General features: G+C 41.6%; 1 protein-coding gene across 2 annotated transcripts in view; it reads left to right on the forward strand.

Annotated features, from left to right (window-relative positions):
* Window positions 1-4,446: 4,446 nt before the first annotated feature.
* Window positions 4,447-17,026, forward strand: part of SYT17 (synaptotagmin 17) — an 87,529-nt gene continuing 74,949 nt past the window's right edge. Inside the window, exons 1-5 of one of the 2 annotated variants that reach the window (XM_031942737.1) lie at window positions 4,447-4,715; window positions 8,203-8,220; window positions 8,950-9,098; window positions 12,990-13,138; window positions 15,857-16,476. In XM_031942737.1, the coding sequence (XP_031798597.1) occupies window positions 4,701-4,715; window positions 8,203-8,220; window positions 8,950-9,098; window positions 12,990-13,138; window positions 15,857-16,476 (951 nt within the window). In that variant the 5' untranslated portion in view covers window positions 4,447-4,700. Of the gene's footprint in view, window positions 4,716-7,096; window positions 8,078-8,202; window positions 8,221-8,949; window positions 9,099-12,989; window positions 13,139-15,856; window positions 16,477-17,026 lie in introns of those variants that run through there. The other variant, XM_031942742.1, reaches the window with a different exon arrangement.

Consider the following 17,026-nt stretch of genomic DNA (forward strand, 5'->3'; position numbering starts at 1 on the left):
CAAGATTTTTAAATAGAAATTTGCTATTATAGTAAACATTATTATCATCTTGTTTTATAACAAAATTTAACTTATTAAATATTTAAATTTCCAATTATCTATTTTTATCACATCTTTTTAACAGCCAAATTCATGCATAAAGTTGTTTGTCTAACAGCATTTCTGTTACCATGGTCTCTCAAATTTCATAACACAAGAAAATTTAAAAATACTATAATAACTTAAACAATATCATGTACTTAAAACATGAAAAAAAAGTCAGAAGACACCAATTGCATTTCCAAACTATTCCATATAAAATCATTAATCTTATTACTTTCACATTTTAAAACCTCTTTAGAATTATCAGGTATGGAACAATTGCATTCAATTATAGAAATAATATACTGCTTAGCAAATACCAGTCACTGTGTTAAGCACTTTCTAATCATTATATCACTTTGATCTCACAACAACCCTGGGATATTGATGCCATTTTATTTTTCTCTTTACAGATCAAATAACTGGGGCAGAGATAAGATAACTTGCCTAAGATTACACAGCTAATGAATTCCTGAAACTAGAATGTGATTCAAGTTTCCCTACATTTCCAGCATTTTTTCAACACCTTTATTTGGGAATCTTATGAGAGATGAGAAGGGTTAACAGATTAAGAAGAGGGTCTCTGATCTGGGAGAGTTACAAGCATGGTCAAGGAAGTGTTAACAAGAGGTTGCTATAAAGTGAAAACTGTTCATCTATTTTTTTTTTTCTTTCTTCACTCTGTGATTACTTCTAAAGTAGCAGCCTTTCTTCAATGCCCTAGAATAATGAAGCTATTAATCTTGCAATTTACTTTTAGAACTTTTATAAAATCGAATCCTTATTTTTCCTTATAACAAATAGCTCAAAACTTACTAAAATATTTCAGAAGGGTATGAGTTTCTGGAATTACTTCATACCCCAGGAGTTCTCCTTTGCAATCTTAAAATCGTTAATCTCTAAATGTCTTAATCTACCAAGATGTGTGTGTGTGTGTGTGTGTGTGTGTGTGTGTGTGTGGTAGTTTTACAATCTTTGATTATCTGGCTTTATTTCTGTAATTCTAGCATAACCAAAGCTGAAATGACAGTGGAAAAAGTGTCCTGCGGATTTTTTTTCTTATAACTTAATCTCCCGTGGATAACCTAAAGTGAGAGTTAGTCCTGCTTTAAGTATAAAAGTTTGTTAATCTTACCCACTGTTCTAAAACTCTTTGACTATAGCCCTTAGAAGTTTTTCTGCCTGGCTACATTTTAAATCTTTCAAGGTAAAAGAATCTAGCTCACAGCACAAATATAACATGGACATTTTACATTTTACAAAGACACAAACACAGACAAAACAACAAGACAATACAAACAGACACAAACAGTTTTAACAAAGCATGCAATTACAATTCTAATTTTAACCAGATCAGAAGAGGCACACAAAGGTATGCAGTTTCAAACAGCAGAGGTATACAGAGGCCACTTAACAAAGGTGTACAATTAAAGAAAGGATATTCTTACTAGTGTGATCCAAGATGGATCAGGTCACTGGCAAGTCTTAGAGTTTTCCTCATAAAGAAAGATGAGCTGACTTACTCACAAACTTGGGGCATTAAAACAGAGAGAAGGACACAGGATTCACCAGATAAGGAGGGTCAGATTCAGAAAAAAATAAATCTCCAGTGGTACCTAGTCTGTTCCTGCCAATGGCCCAGTTCCATATCCATTTGATACCAATTAATATCATCTAGACCAAACTGACCTCTAACCTGTGGATGGCTGCAGACAGGAGAGTCAGCAATCAAACAGAAATTTAATTTCAAAGTGAGGGAAATGGTTCGCAAGCAAACACATGTGTGCTTGGGCCCTGCTTTTAGTGGGGAGACCTGAGGAATCTTGATTTATATATTTGTGGCTAGATAAAAAATCAGTGTAGTATAGCAACAGTGGTAAGGCATTAACAGCATTGGTGAGGCACTATAGCAACACTAATGCAAGGTTATCTAGTGACCAAAAAATCTGTTCATAGTAGGACTTTATACCTGGACCTGTTGGTGTTTTCCTGCCTTCAAGAATCATCAGTTCCAGAAAGGAGTGCAAAGAATTACTGTTAAGTTAAACTCAGAACTCAGCTGTACCTTAAGTCTAGAATCTCCTGGTATCTTCTAATAGTATCTATTATTACATTCATATGTCATCGTTTGTGAGCCATTCTCCAATTGATGGGTGTCCCCTCAATTTCCAATTTTTTGTCACCACACCAAAAAAAAAAGTTGTAAAGAGGGGAAAAATTATCCAAATGGAGGGGGATGGGGAAGAGACAGGCAGCTGTGGAGGTGGAACAGGACAGAGAGCTAATTAGAAGTGAAGAGTAAGCATAATGGCTGGATCTTGTGAATATATATTGGGTTCAGACAGGGACACAACAATCACTGGGTGGACTTGAGAGTTGAGTCATCCCAAAGGAGCCATACAACCACTATAGGGGTGGAGCAGATTCTGCGAGTCTAAGATACTCTTTTTATAGAGATGCTCTCATACAGGAGCAAAAAAGAAGAGAGTCTGATGAAGATGTTTCAGGCTCAGACAGGAGCCTGGGTAATCCCAAAGAAAAACCATTTATTTCACAATTCTGTTTAGGTTTAGTCTCACTACTACCCACTATCAAGAACCCTTAACTTCTACCTCAAATATGGAGAGAATAAACTCTAGGCAAAACCTTGAATTAGGCATTTGTTTCCAGCGCCCTTCCTCTTACCTTTCTAATACCTTCATAAGCAAGTGCCCAGGATTCTTAGATTCTCCTTCCATTGACCCCTCAGGCTCCTCCAGTGTCTGAGACGCTAACCTAATTTTCTTAATGATGGCAGCATTTCCCAACCTGTCTTTCACAGAATCGTAGTTGTTGCACAGGACACTAATAAGGTTTCTGTGAGAAAGCTTCAATACTAATGACATTTTCCCCTCTAAAATGTGAAATAATGTATATATGCATTATCTGCAAGTTTGGGAAAATAAAAACAGACTCAATTTTCTCTATTCTAAACTTATACCGTTCCACTTTATAGGGACAGGAGGGAATTTCATGCCTATGGCATCTTTGAAACAGTATTTATGGTTTTCATCAAAATGTTTCAAGCACGGAAGTGTTTTGTGAAGAAATTAGTTTGCGAAAGCTAATTAAAACTGTTAGTAACTTTTCGCTAGGTGTTAAAAGAGCTATTGAGTGGGACCAATCTTAAATCCAAAATAAATCAACAAACTGAGTTGCTAATGATGGGATTTCAGACATCTGGCTGGTACATACACATCCATATACATATATACTGAATGGGAGGAGGGCATGGAAGGAAGGTAAGGTTGAAGGTGGCACCGGGGGCACCCCCGGACTTTTGCCACGATTTTGCTGTGGTCAGCTTTTGTACGGCCTCACCTTGACCCATCTTTCAAACGTCTGCTACCCTGGCTTCCCTCTCTCCCCTGTGGCTCCTCGGAGGCACACCCGGTCCAGGCTACTTTGTATTTTCATTTCACTCACGCTGCAGCGGCTCAGGCGCAAGGGAGGATTGCTCCTTTCTGAAGCAGTGGGATATTGTGCCCACTGGGTGGCGCGGTTGGACCTCTTTGCGCCCAACCTGTTGCGCCCCGGGCACATCAAGTCTTTGGGACTTGGGGAGCGCCAGTCACTTAGGGGCCCTGGCGAGGTCCACACCCTTTCCTATTCCCTTCCGACATTTGGTTCCTCCATTCAGTGCTGCTCTGAGACTTTCCTCTCGGCGCCTTCTCCATACTACCCGTCCATTAGCGCCTAACGGTCTCTGTCAACTCTCTCGGGTCCCCCAGACTTTAAAGGGGTTTCAGATGACTACAGAGGAAACGAAACTTTCTATCCCCTAGGTCAAGGAATGGAGTACCAATCGAATTCACCCTCTTGGGCCACCTTTAAATGTTACCGACAATTCCCAGGCAGTAACTTCGAGGCTGGGTTTCTGCTCCGCTCCGCGACAGGTGCAGGCTCCTAGGACACACCGACACTGCCCTGTGCATCCCCACCCTTCCTCCCCACCCCCCCGCCCCCGCTCCGGCTATTCCCTCTCCATCCCTTTCCCTTATCCCCACCCCAAGCTCTGCTCTTTCTGTCTTCAGATGAGACCGGCCGTAGACCCTGGAGACCGGGTCCTTGTTGATACCGGGGCTGCCCGGGACTAGTCCCCAGGTGCGGGCAGTGTGACCCAAGCTCCGGGGCCTCTGCTCGGCTGGCTGGGAGCTTCGCCGAGCGGGCGTGAGGCGGGAGCCAGAGGCTAGAAAGCGCCTGATGCTCCTGGCGCCGCTGGCTGCCGAGACCAAAGCGCAGGGAAAGGAGGCTGAAGCGCCTGGGGGGCGGGGGAAAGCGAGGAGGGAGTAGGGTGCTGCTGGGGCGCAGGTCAGGCGGGCCCCCTCCTCTGGCTCTCTCTCCGCCTACAAGGCGCCCACCCAGGTCCGAGAGCCCGGGGGCAGGACCATGAAGAGGAAGAGACGGGGCGGCCAGCTGAGCGGAGGACATGGGCGCCGCTGATCAGCCAAGCAAGTCACGTCTGGGGCGATTGGGTTGGTTTTTTTCCTCCCCCTTTTTCCTTTCTTCACCTCCCTTGTTGTCGAGGGCAAAGTGGATGTAGCAGCGCCATGTCCGGACTGAAGTGAGAGCGAGTGAAAATGGCGTATATACAGGTAGGGCTGGGGCAGGAGGGACGGGTCCGGGCCGGGTCCGGGGCCAGGGCTGGGGTGGGGATGGCGTTGGCGGTCGCGGAGGAGGTACGGGGGTTATTCGGGGAGGACCCGGACTATTAGCCCGGAGCTGGCCAGCTGTGCCCTGCTGGGCTCCTCCGTCTGCTGTGGGGCTGGCACTCAGCCCCACGCGCAAAAAAACTTGCCAAAAGAACGGGGGAAGAGGAAAAGAGGAAGAGACAGTGGCAGACGGGGATAAAAGGTTTCAAAGAGGCAACCTGTTTGCGCGGGCTCTTGAGCTGCCCAGGAGCGCTTTGGTAGAGACCGACAGCGGCTATTCAGATTTGGGCAAAGCAGACGTGGAAGGGCAGGGGGAACGCCGGGACTGGGTGGAGGGGGGATGCGGAATAACGTAGGGGTGAGTAGGGTAGTTCGGGGTGAGAGGCCCTGGGTAATGCAAGAAGACTGGGTTTGTCCAGCCTGGATGAGACTGGCCTGAGATGGGGCGTGGTGCGATATGGGCGGGGTAGGGAAGCTCCTGGCACCCTCTGGACCACTCGTGGATCTGCCGTGCCTTGTCTTTAGCCTCCAGCAGTGGGAGCAGCTGCGAGTTCTGGGCTCCAGCTGTGGAGCTGCTGGGAAGGGGCATCCTTTCCCCGAGGCCGCAATTGGAGCCTGGAGGGGGAGTGAGGGGGAGGGATGGAGGAAGGGGTGAGGCCCTAAGGAGAGTGGCCCCGGGGCAGGCCGGCGGGTCTGCCAGCTGCAGTTTCCGTGGTTACGGCTCTGGCTAATTGGCCGCGGGAGCGGACACTGTTGCAGCTGTAGGGCGAGAGGGATAAGGACGTCTCCTTTCCCCTAGGCTTGACTGCTAAAGAAGGAGGAGGGCTGGAGGGACGAAAATGATTTGATGGTTGGGTGTGAAATGTAGGATGGTGAGGAAGGACCGTGCATTGAGTGTCAGTAACCAAGGGAAGAACTACCAGAGAAGTCTTAAGAAAGGAGGATAGGTGAGGTAAGAAGGGTAGGACACCTGACAGATAGCCTTTGAAATAATTTCAAATCAAGCCTTTCAAAGGACACATGCTTGCTTCAAAGGCCTTTACCCCGATACCGATGAATTAGGGCTTCTAATAAACTCCAAGGTCATAAGGGTCCCTAAGGCTTTCTGGCATTCTGACAAATGCAGAGAACTATAGAATATTGCTGCGGAGAACTACAATAGAGAGGGAGCGGCTTTTCCAAGGTCACAGAGTCAGCTATTTGGAGCTGAAACTCTAACAATTTTCTCGATTCCTAATCTAGCTCTCTCTCTCTCTCTCTCTCTCTCTCTCTCTCTCTCTCTCTCTCTCTCTCTCTTTTTCTGTATCATCTCTAAATCCGGCACTTTAAGGTTCACTTAAAATCTCCCCGTCCATTGGTAGTTCTGTGCCCAGTGCTTCTTTCCTTAGCCATAAACCCACTGGGGTTCAACCTTTGATTTTTCTTCCCTAAGTACTATCTTAGACATTTGACCTTATTTCATAAATTTCATATAGATGGTCACCCTTTTTTCCTTTCCAAAAGCCTAGGCTTCTTCCCATTTATATCTCAAATCCCCTTTTCAGTTCAGTCTCATCTCCATTATCATTATTAATTACAAACATTTATTAAGCACTTAGTCTTCGGAGAATCCCAGGCTGCTTCTTTTTCTTTAAAGTGTCTAGTTTCCCTTTAGAAAATTCTTTATCTCCCTCCTTTTTCATAGGTTCTAGACCATCCCTCAAGCAGCATTTTCTGGCTTTGAATGAATCTTTTTTTGACCACATATAGATATGAACTGTAGGTTCTTCTTAGAGAAACCCATGGCAAATATATTTGAAGTCTGGTTGGAATCTCTCCTCATAACATTTCATTTATCATCTTTGCCTTCCCTGATATCAAAACATTTATTTTGTATCTAGGATATATGGCTGGGGGAAGTTGTTTCATTGTGAGAAATTTAGGAAACCAAACTTCTGTCTACAGATGTGTATTTCACATAGTTTTATATATGTGTTTCTGACTTGTTATTTCTCTATATATTATAGCACCAATAGGAGAGATTTTACCTGATAGTTCAAAATAAGGATAGAACATAATGCCTTTTGCTTTTCAAAGTATTTTCACATATATTATTTCATCCAATACCCATCAAATAGAAATTACCCCCCATTTAAATATTCCCCAGGCTCACTTCTATTTCCTAGGTAAAGGCAGAGAGCCTCCCCTCCTTCAACTAATTTTTTTTCCCCTGAGGCTTTGGGGTTAAGTGACTTGCCCAGGATCAAAAAGCTAAGCAGTATTAAGTGTCTGAAGCTAGATTTGAACTCGGGTCCTCCTAACTTCAGGGCTGGTGCTCTATCCACTGTGCCATCTACCTGCCCCTCCTTCAACTAAATTTACCACCAATTGCTGATGTCAATCATTGATGAGAAATAATGACATTCAGGGAGTCTGTCCCTGTTGCCCATCTTTTAACCAGAGAAATGTCTGTTAAAACTTCCTCAGAGTCTTATTTCTGATTCTGATTAATAAATCTAAATTTGCAAGATATTTTTGAGGTCATTTTATGGATGAAGAAACTATGACCTTACCAAGGTCAAACAGGTAGTAAATTGTAGAGATAGTATGTATTTTGATGATAGATCTCTTTCTATGTTGCCATCCAACTTCAGATTTGGTTTGGTCTTTTCCTAAAGAACTCTCATGAACTCAATTTCCAACTTCAGAGCCAGGCTGGACTGGCTCTGGGAAATCAGTTCTTATTCATTCTTCCCCTTCCTCTCAAACTTGGCCCCATTAAACATTCTCATTCTGCTGCTTATTTCCTCCCCTGTCTAATAGGCATAAATAGTCAACAGAGTAGGGGAGGAAGAAGAGACGAAGGGATATTGCTTTGGACACCTCTAAGCAGAGGATGGTGGAAAGGAGGGAAAATATAGCATGAGCACCTTTTAGGCTATTTATTTTTACGAAAGTATCAGAGAGATTAAACTTCCTATCATCTCCACCTTAGAAGCTAAAGTTGGAAGAATAGGCCTCTGGGAGGATGGGGGGACCAAATGGCCTCCAGGATGTGTTTGCCTGCTACGTGAGCTAATGATACATTTTGGTTGGCTTCTTGGATATTTCTGTATAGGAAGGTTTGCTATTTTCCCCAAAGTGTGGCTGCATTGGATAGCTCAACTATCTATCCACCCGCTCTGATTCATACACCATACGGTGCAAATCCAATTGAAAGGCTAAAGTTTCCCATTTATTTATTAGATGTGGTTTGTCATGAGGGGAGCAGCAGCCCTGGATATAGCAATCCTTTGTTAGGAAGTTCCATTTTGTCCCCCGAGATGGTAAGTAGAAAGGTATGAGGATTTTTGACTTGTGTGAGCATTGCTAAACTGGTCTTGTCTCTTTCCTTTTTCTTCCCTCACCCCACTCTCATCCCTTGCTTCATAATGGATACCTAAAAGGACAGTTGGAGCCATTAAATGAGGTGAGTTAATTGGATGATTCATTCTGTCTGGTTTCTAATCAAGAAGGGGTTGTCTTTCATTTGGGAGTCTTATCTAGGGTACTAGGGAGAGAGAGAGAGAGAGAGAGAGAGAGAGAGAGAGAGAGAGAGCGAGAGAGCGCATTAAACAGTCAGACATTGAAAACTACGCAATTAAAGATGTTCTTGGAAAAGGCAGTTTGGGGAAGAGGACCCTATCCACAGTAAATACTTTATGTGAAGGGGTTTTTCCCTCCACCCCTGCCATTTAATATCCTTTTTCTTCTTTACTGTCATGCTACTGGAAAAAAAATTTTTTAAGAGAAGATGAAATAATATGCATTTAGCTTCAGGTTCGAACATATTTTCTATTTCTCACAATGTTGTGTAAACCACCCACACATCAAAGAAGGCAATTAAATAAACTACAAAAGAAAATACCTGCAATGCTTTCCCTCTCTCTCTCTCTCCATACCTTCTCTCTCTCTCTCTCTCTCTCTCTCTCTCTCTCTCTCTCTATGGCTTCAGTAAGATTCTGTTTGCTGTCATGCTGCCTGCAGTTGGTAAATAGAAATGGGAAAACATTTTGTTCTAAGTGTTCGGCAGCAGGGACAGACCTCCTGAATGTCATTATTTCTCATCAGTGATCGACATCAGTGATTGACTGGTGTTAATATTAGTGGGTTTTTTTCTTATCTCCTCCTTTCCCCTTCCCCTTCCCCATGTCCTCAGGGTTTTCTTTCTAGAATCTCTGATCTGCTGCTGTGTAGATGGACCTGCCGCCACTGCTGTCAAAAGTGTTACGAGTGTAGCTGCTGCCAGTCGAGTGAAGATGAAGTTGAAATCTTGGGACCTTTCCCTGCTCAGACTCCACCCTGGTTGTAAGTGGAGTTGCTCTGGCTTCCTCTCTCTGGTTCACATGGCATAGTACTTGGTGTGTGTATGTGAATGTGTGTGTGTGTGTATGTGTAATTTTAAAACATTATTGGAAATAGCCTCAGAGATATGTTCTCCTTGCATGAAAGGGTCAGGGGCTCTCAAAGGAGAAATAATTCAAGAGTTCAAGAGATTAATGAAAATCTTTGTTTTGATGCTCATGTTAGCTTGTATTTTACCCTTCTTGTTGCTTGACATATTGCTGAGACTAAGTCTACATGTCAATAGGAGTATAAACAGCATTGGTTTAGGATCTGAGTTTAGGTAGATCCTATCTTACTATCTGTCTGACTTTAGGCACTTAAACTTTCTGGGTCTCAGTTTCCTCATCTGTAGAACCTAGATGGCTTCTAAGTTTCCTTCTAGCTCTAGACCTGTGATCCTCAGTTCATTTTAGGTCCTTAGGATGGCTTTAATGTTCAAAGTACAGGAATTTTTGGTCAAGTGAATTCCAAGCCGCAAAGAAAGACTATAAACAATAACATTTTAGAATGAGTTTACAATCCTAATTCTGCTTACACAGGTCAGCACTACAGGTAGCCCCTGGGATCTCATATTTTTTTCCAGCTCAAGTTCTAACTGCATCAGAAATAGGGTGGTAGAGACATGCACCTCCAGCCTGAAACCTACCCTCCAACGCTGTTTATGGTCTCTTCAGCGTCTTTCATTTTATTTCCAATTCGTTCTCCTCCTGCGCCTGCATACAACATATCTCCATCTGTCAGCCACTCAGATATTTTTGGAAAGCGGTTTTGAATTTTCTATCCACGTGTCTATCCACCTCCCCATGGCTAGACGAGGAATATGGTCAGAGGGCTAGGGTGGGCAAGTAGCTAAGCTGCAGGATTCATAGAGGCTCTCATTGACTTTACCAACCTTCAGATTAGGGAGGAGGTGTGGGAAGAGGGGCAGGAGTTCCTTAATCATGCAATTGAAAGTCTTCATACTACAGGACAGATTGCCAGTCTTGACATCAGGAAGAATTGGGTTTAAATTTCACATTAGATACTTGTCTCTAGCTATGTAACTCCAGGCACATCACTAACCACTCTAAGTCTTAATTTTCTCATCTGTAAAACGGAGGTTATTAACAATAACAACACTTCCTTCATTAGGTCATTTTGAGGGTCCAATAAGATAATGCATTTAAAATGGTTTGTAAACAATGAAAAAAATTCTTTGTAAAGGTCAGTTGTTGTTATTCTTTCTTTAAAAAGCAATGATGCAAAACTCACATTTATATATTGTTTTACAAAGTGTTTTCTTTTCCAGTGATGCTCAGAGTGCAATTATTATGTCCATTTTTGGAGGTTTCTGACCCACTGTAGGGACAAAAACTGGAATAGTATTTGGGAACTATGGTGAACAAATTCCTTTATCAATGGGGGTTGCCACCTTCTCTGTAACTTAAAATCTTAAAGATCTTCTTAGAATGACAAGAATTTAAATAATTTGTCCAGGGCAGTCTGTGCTAAAATAAGACTCGAATCTTGGTTCTGAGGCTGGCTTTCTATCTTCCAGAATGTCTTGCCTTTAGTTAGTCCACTTTGGATTCTTTAAACAGCAATTCATTTCAAGGGCAGTGTTAAAAGTATTGCTTCTGTGGGTAGTTGAGACAAGAATTTTATATCCCCAGAACTAGAATTTCCCAAATTTTTACATTTTGGGAGTCCCTTACCCTACACAGAGGCCTTTCTTCCTTTTCCTATCTCTGTTGTGGACAGGCAACTTGAATCTTTGATTTTGAATCTGGCCCACATATAGAGACTGAGTGTGGGTGTGCATAGCAAGTCTCACTGTTGAAAAAAGGAAAAAATCTGACAAAAACTCTATGTTAAATGGTTCAAAGACCTGGTCCCTGAGACTCTGATGGAGTTGAGCAGAGGCCAGGGCAGACCACAGGATGGAATAGTATCTGTCTTGTGAGCTTTTTTATGTGAATGGGACTCTCTGTGCTCTTTCTGCTCCACTACCTCCTGGCTCCTTCTCCTCAAAAAGCATTTATTAAGCATTTACTATGTGCCAGATATAGTACTAAATCCTTTATAAATGTTATCTTCAAGACAGCTCAAATTCAGCCTTTTATGGGAGGCCTTTTCCAGTTCCCCTTAGCTACCAATGCCTTCCCCTTTGAGATGACTTTTCATCTACTTTATATGTATCTTGCATGTTCTGAGTTATTGATATGTTGTCCCCTCCTCCAATACCCATTAGCATATACAATCTTTGAAGGCAGTAACTGTTTTTTCCTTTCTTTGTACCCCCAGAGCTTAATAAATGCTTGTTGAATTTAATCTAGATCTTTCCTGGCCAGGGAAGTTCTATAGTTTTTCTCCTTAACAAAGAGAATTGGTGAATACCTCTTTTTTAATCACAGTAAGACATGAGAAAGCACCAGGGCAGGAAAGGATAAGACTTCATCTCCTTCTTAATAAGGTCAACACTTAACGTATTTTGGGGACCCAAGTAATTATGTGATTTAAAAAAAATGCTCCTGGAAAGGTATGAGTTGTTTTAAAAATGATGTTATGCTTTGTGCATCCCCAGATTTATTTACTGAGTAGGCAGTTGTATGTATTTAAACAAGCAGGGAGTGGAAATGTCAAGTGTGTAGGCCAGGCTATGTGATTTCCCATGCAGTGCATGTGCTCAGCTCCAGGACGCCTGCCCTCCAGTACCGCATGGGGGGTTGGGATGACACGGGGAGCACAAGCTACCTACTTGTTTGTACATGGTAGGGCATGTGAGGAAGTGACACATGCATGTGAACTTAACATACAGCTTGTGACACATGCTCAAGACATATGGTGAAATCTCTCCCATCTCAGGAAAGACTGCTGCTTCATTTATTTATGTTTCATATTCAACAAATGGCATCTAGTTGGCAAGGGCTGTTTTGGGCCCTCTGGGGAAATAGATGAATGAATAAGGCCCTATTCCATGGTAGATAAAGAGCTTAACTTAAAAAGGAGTACAGCATGGGTTGTGATCTTTACAATGTGACATGAGCAAACTGCTTAGTCTCTCTAACCTCAGTTTCCTCATCTGTAAAGTATAGGAGTTGGACTTGATGACTTAAGGTCCTCTCTAACTTTATGGTTTATAAGTAGATAGTTTAGTAGAAGGAATGGGATAAGAACCCAGAAAATTATAATCTAAATATAATTATATAGGTAATTTGTGGTAAGGGCTGGGGTAACTCAGAGGATTACATGAGATGACATTTTGGGGGATTAATTGGAGGAATTACTGAAGGTTTCATGAAATTCAATTAGTAATTCAACAAACATTTATTAAGTACTTATATAGTTCAGCAAGCATTTATTAAGCATCTACTCTTAGGGACTGTGCTAGACATTGGGAAAAAGCCAAGTCAAACCAAACCAGTTTCTATCCTCAAAGAACTTATATTCTTCAGGGGAGAACTCATATCTCTGGATTATAAATTCTTTAGCATTCTCACTGTAGAGGTAAGGTAGTATCTGCAGGTAATATCCATATTGTGTTTACTTCTATACAAACCTCCCAAGAAAAACTGAAGATGGGTGAGTGGGAGGGAAGAATATCTGCAGGTGTGCCATATGGCAGATAAAACCTCCTCTGGTTTTCCTAGGTCTTCCCTTGTGGGATTTTAGGAGAAGTAAACACAGTATGTGTCCTTCTTCTAAGCTTAGAATTCTAATTCTAAAGAGAAGGAAGCAATTCATATTTTTTCTCTTCACAGCAAAGCACACCTCCGTGTTGTCATTTCTCAAGTCACTAATTAAGGTAGTAGTTCCTGGAGGACCCGATCAGTTTCTCCTGGGCTACTGCTGAAGTCTCTTCCCCTTCACTAGGATGAGCAACCGGAATGAAGATAAGAATGGGGACTCAGATCACACTGCCAGCGAGGCTCCTCCAACCCCACAGGACAATTCCCCAGATCAGAGACGGTCATCTTCAGACACATCTAAGTCTGCATACAGCCTTACCAGGAGGATTTCAAGTAAGCTTCTAAACAATCCCCTTCAGTGCTTATAGCTCCAGAAACTCCTGTCCTTGGAGCTGGTAGACAAATGCAAAGTAAATCGATTTAAAGTCCCATCAAATGCATTGCCAGGAGAATAGACAGAGCAGGTTCTCTTAGGAATATTACCCTTCCCAAAGAAAGAAAAAGAGGCAGAGTTGCTGGAGAAGGAAAATCTGGGGAGAGAAAGACAGTACAAAACATTTATAGCTCATTCAGGGTAGCCTTGATTATGGGAAAACAGCTGTTGCAATGGAGAGGACTACATGTCTAGTGAGTTGATTGGCTGGGCTACCTTTTAGGTAAGTCACTTTGCCAGAGGCAAGAAAAGGAGTCAGAAAGATCCGAGTTCAAATTTGTCCATAGGCACTTTTTAGCTATATGGTCACTTAACCTCTGTGTCTGTAAAATGAGGATAAAAACAGCATCTATCTTCTAGGGTTTTTGTGAAGATTATATAAGGGAATATTTGTAAAGCTCTTAGCATTGTGTTTGGTACATAATAGGTACTTAATAAATAAGTATAGAGTAGGTGCTTTTTTCCTTCTTTCTTTTTTCTTTCCTTCCCTTCTTTCCTTTGCTCTTTCCTCCCTCCTTTCTTCTTTCCTTTCTTTCTGTTCCCCTTCCTTCTTTTTCCTTCTTCCATTCCTCCCTCCTCCTTTCCTCTTAGTTCCTTTCTTTTTCCTCTCTTCCTTTTCTCCTTCCTTCCTTTTTTTTCTTTCTGCCTCATTCCCTCTCTCTCTTTTCTTCTTTCCTTCCTCCCTTCCTTCCTTGTTTTTCTTTCCTCCCTCCCTTCCTTCCTTCTTTCCTTCCTTCTTTCCTCCCTTTCTTCCTTCCTTCCTCTTTTTCTCCCTCCTTTTCTCCCTTCCTCTTCTTCCTTCCTTCTTTATTGTCCTCTCTTATCTAAGCTGTTTTTATTTGAAATAAAAGTGTTAATGCAAGATCCTCTGTAACTCTAAATCTAATAATTTGCTTGACTTTGATCAGTTGTTTAATTAGATTGATCAAATTGATTTATTACTGTTATTATCAGTAGTAATAATGACTACTTTTGTTTGTTACATATTACTTTTCAATTTACCAAATTATAAACCTGGTAGTTTTTTTTCCCCTCAAATATCCCATGAGGCACTTGAGTACAATAATTGTTCATTCTTTTTTCAGATGAGGAAACTGAGACTCAGAAAAATTGTCTGACTTTTGTTCATATTATTGATGTCTTTTGAAGTTGGGAATCAGATTTTGAACACATGTTCTGTGATCCTTTCACCATGTCTAGCTCTTTCTCTGATTATCTCATCTCATAGATACTTAGAAGGTGTGTAGAATGGGAGGCAGTGTCCTGTGATCTGATGTCAAGAAGTAGTGGTAGGCACCAGATACCCTTCACCCCTCTTCTATGTAACCAGAGATTTCAGATCTTTTAACAGGTAGATAGATCCAGAGGCCTAGAGTCAGGAAGTCTCATCTTTTTGAATACAAATACATCCTCAAACACTTACAGGCAGCCAAGAAAACCCCAAATGAAGTCATAAAGCATCAAATGTGACTGAAAAATACTAATCAAAAAAGGCCCATTGTTCCACTGGGGATAAGGTATAAAACATCACATATTGGGAGAGGTGGCATCCTAACTTAAGAGTTATTCATACTTTGATATGAAAAAAGATACTTTCTTGACCACAATTTTTATTGGAGAAAAAAAGAAGAAAATCAAAAGGAACCTAATTTTTTTTAAAGAATTTATTTCCTTTAACTGTAAAACCAGTGGTAATGACTAAATGATCTCTAAGATTAAGCCAACAATCATTTATTAAATATCTAATATGACCGGCTAAACATTGAGTGGATACAAGTGGATATCTGGGGATACAAAGAAAGTCCCTGTTCTCAAGGAATACATAGTCTAATGTGTGGGGAATTACATACAAACAACTATGTACAGATAAGCTATATGCAAGCTAAATGGGAGATAATCAGAGGGAAAATCTGGGAATTAAAGGAAATCCCTTAGAAGTCTCTTAGAGTTCCAACATTCAGTGTTGTATGAAACTTTGCTTACTGAGCTATTTGACCTAAGGCTGTTTTTGAACACTTACATTCAGAGAGCTTAAAAAGAGACTTTTTTTGTACTTCCTCCTCATCTAATCCTAACCCTCATCCTTGTCATCTTTATGAACCTGTTTGAGATTTTCTTGGCAGAGATACTGAAATGATTTGCAATTTCCTTCTCTAGCTCATTTTACAATTGAGGAAATTGAGGCAAACAGGGTTAAGTGACTTTCCCAGGGTCACACACTAGTAAATATATAAGACCCAATGCTCTATCTGCTGAGCCACCCTTAGTTGCCCATTAAAGGAGATTTTTAGAGATCATCTAATCAAGCAGTGTCAAGCTCAAATAGAGACAGATCCCTGCTGGCTGCATAGTGACTTAGAAAATCATAAATTAACATTATCTGTGTTTTATTGAGTGGTCCACATTCAGTTCCCATTGCCCTCTCTCTGGTGGCAGATGGCTTTCTTCATCACAAGTTAGTCTAGTATTCTTTTTACTAAATACACTATGCAGTGTCTACTACATAGTAGGCACTTGATAAATGTTTACTGATGGAACTGCAAAATAAAATAAATATAAAAGAACTCTGTGTATTTACAAAGTGATACCATCCCATGTTCTGTGTGCTTACTGTTTAGGTCTTGAATCCAGACGACCCAGCTCACCACTAATTGATATTAAGCCCATTGAGTTTGGGATTATCGGATCCAAGAAAGAAATTATCCAACCATCAGTGCTGAGGAAGACCTACACTCCTGATGACTATTTTAGAAAGTTTGAACCTAGACTATACTCCCTTGATTCTAACAGTGATGACATGGACTCACTGACCGATGAGGAGATTTTATCCAAGTACCAGCTGGGTATGCTGCATTTCAGCACCCAATATGATCTGCTGCACAATTACCTAACAGTGAGGGTGATTGAGGCCAGGGACCTCCCACCTCCCATCTCCTATGATGGCTCTCGACAAGATATGGCTCATTCCAACCCCTATGTAAAGATCTGCCTCTTGCCAGACCAGAAGAATTCCAAGCAGACAGGTGTCAAACGCAAGACCCAGAACCCAGTATTTGAGGAGCGCTACACCTTTGAGATTCCATTTCTAGAAGCCCAAAGAAGAACTTTGCTTTTAACTATAGTGGATTTTGATAAATTCTCACGTCACTGTGTCATTGGGAAAGTTTCCGTGCCTTTAAGTGAAGTAGACCTGGTGAAGGGGGGGCACTGGTGGAAAGCTCTGGTTCCCAGTTCTCAGGTAAGGAAGCATGTCTGTGACTTCTGCTAGCTTGGTGACTAATTCTTGACTTGTAAGGGAAATCTATCTGGTGACCTATAAGGAGGAATAGAGATAATACTGTTTAAAAAAAAGACATTTACTTACATCTTAAAAAAAAAAAACAGTTTTGGAAAATGTGGAAAGAAAATAATGGATGATCTAGTCTTTGTTGCCTGGGGAATTGATATCTTGACTTTGAAAGATGTCTGGCTACTTAAGAAGCACCCAAACTGACAGGGATCTTTCCTGGGTAATTATTGTTAGGGTTATTAAGGCAAACTGACTGTAGGTTCTTGCCTTGGGAATATAGGTATCTATGGCATAATTATCTAACAGTGAGGGCGAATGAAGCCAGAGATCTGCTACCTCCCATCTTTTATGGGCTCACGGCTATTCACACTCCTACGTGAAGATCTGCCAAATTTACTGATTCTATAAACAGTGTGTGGAAATGCTTCTCAGTGCTATGCTAGTCACAGGCAGAGATTTGATGGTGGGTGCTTCTCAGAGGGAGATTAATGATAATAGC

This window comes from Sarcophilus harrisii, chromosome 1, assembly GCF_902635505.1.
Source record: "Sarcophilus harrisii chromosome 1, mSarHar1.11, whole genome shotgun sequence".
NCBI classification, from domain to species: Eukaryota; Metazoa; Chordata; class Mammalia; order Dasyuromorphia; family Dasyuridae; genus Sarcophilus; species Sarcophilus harrisii.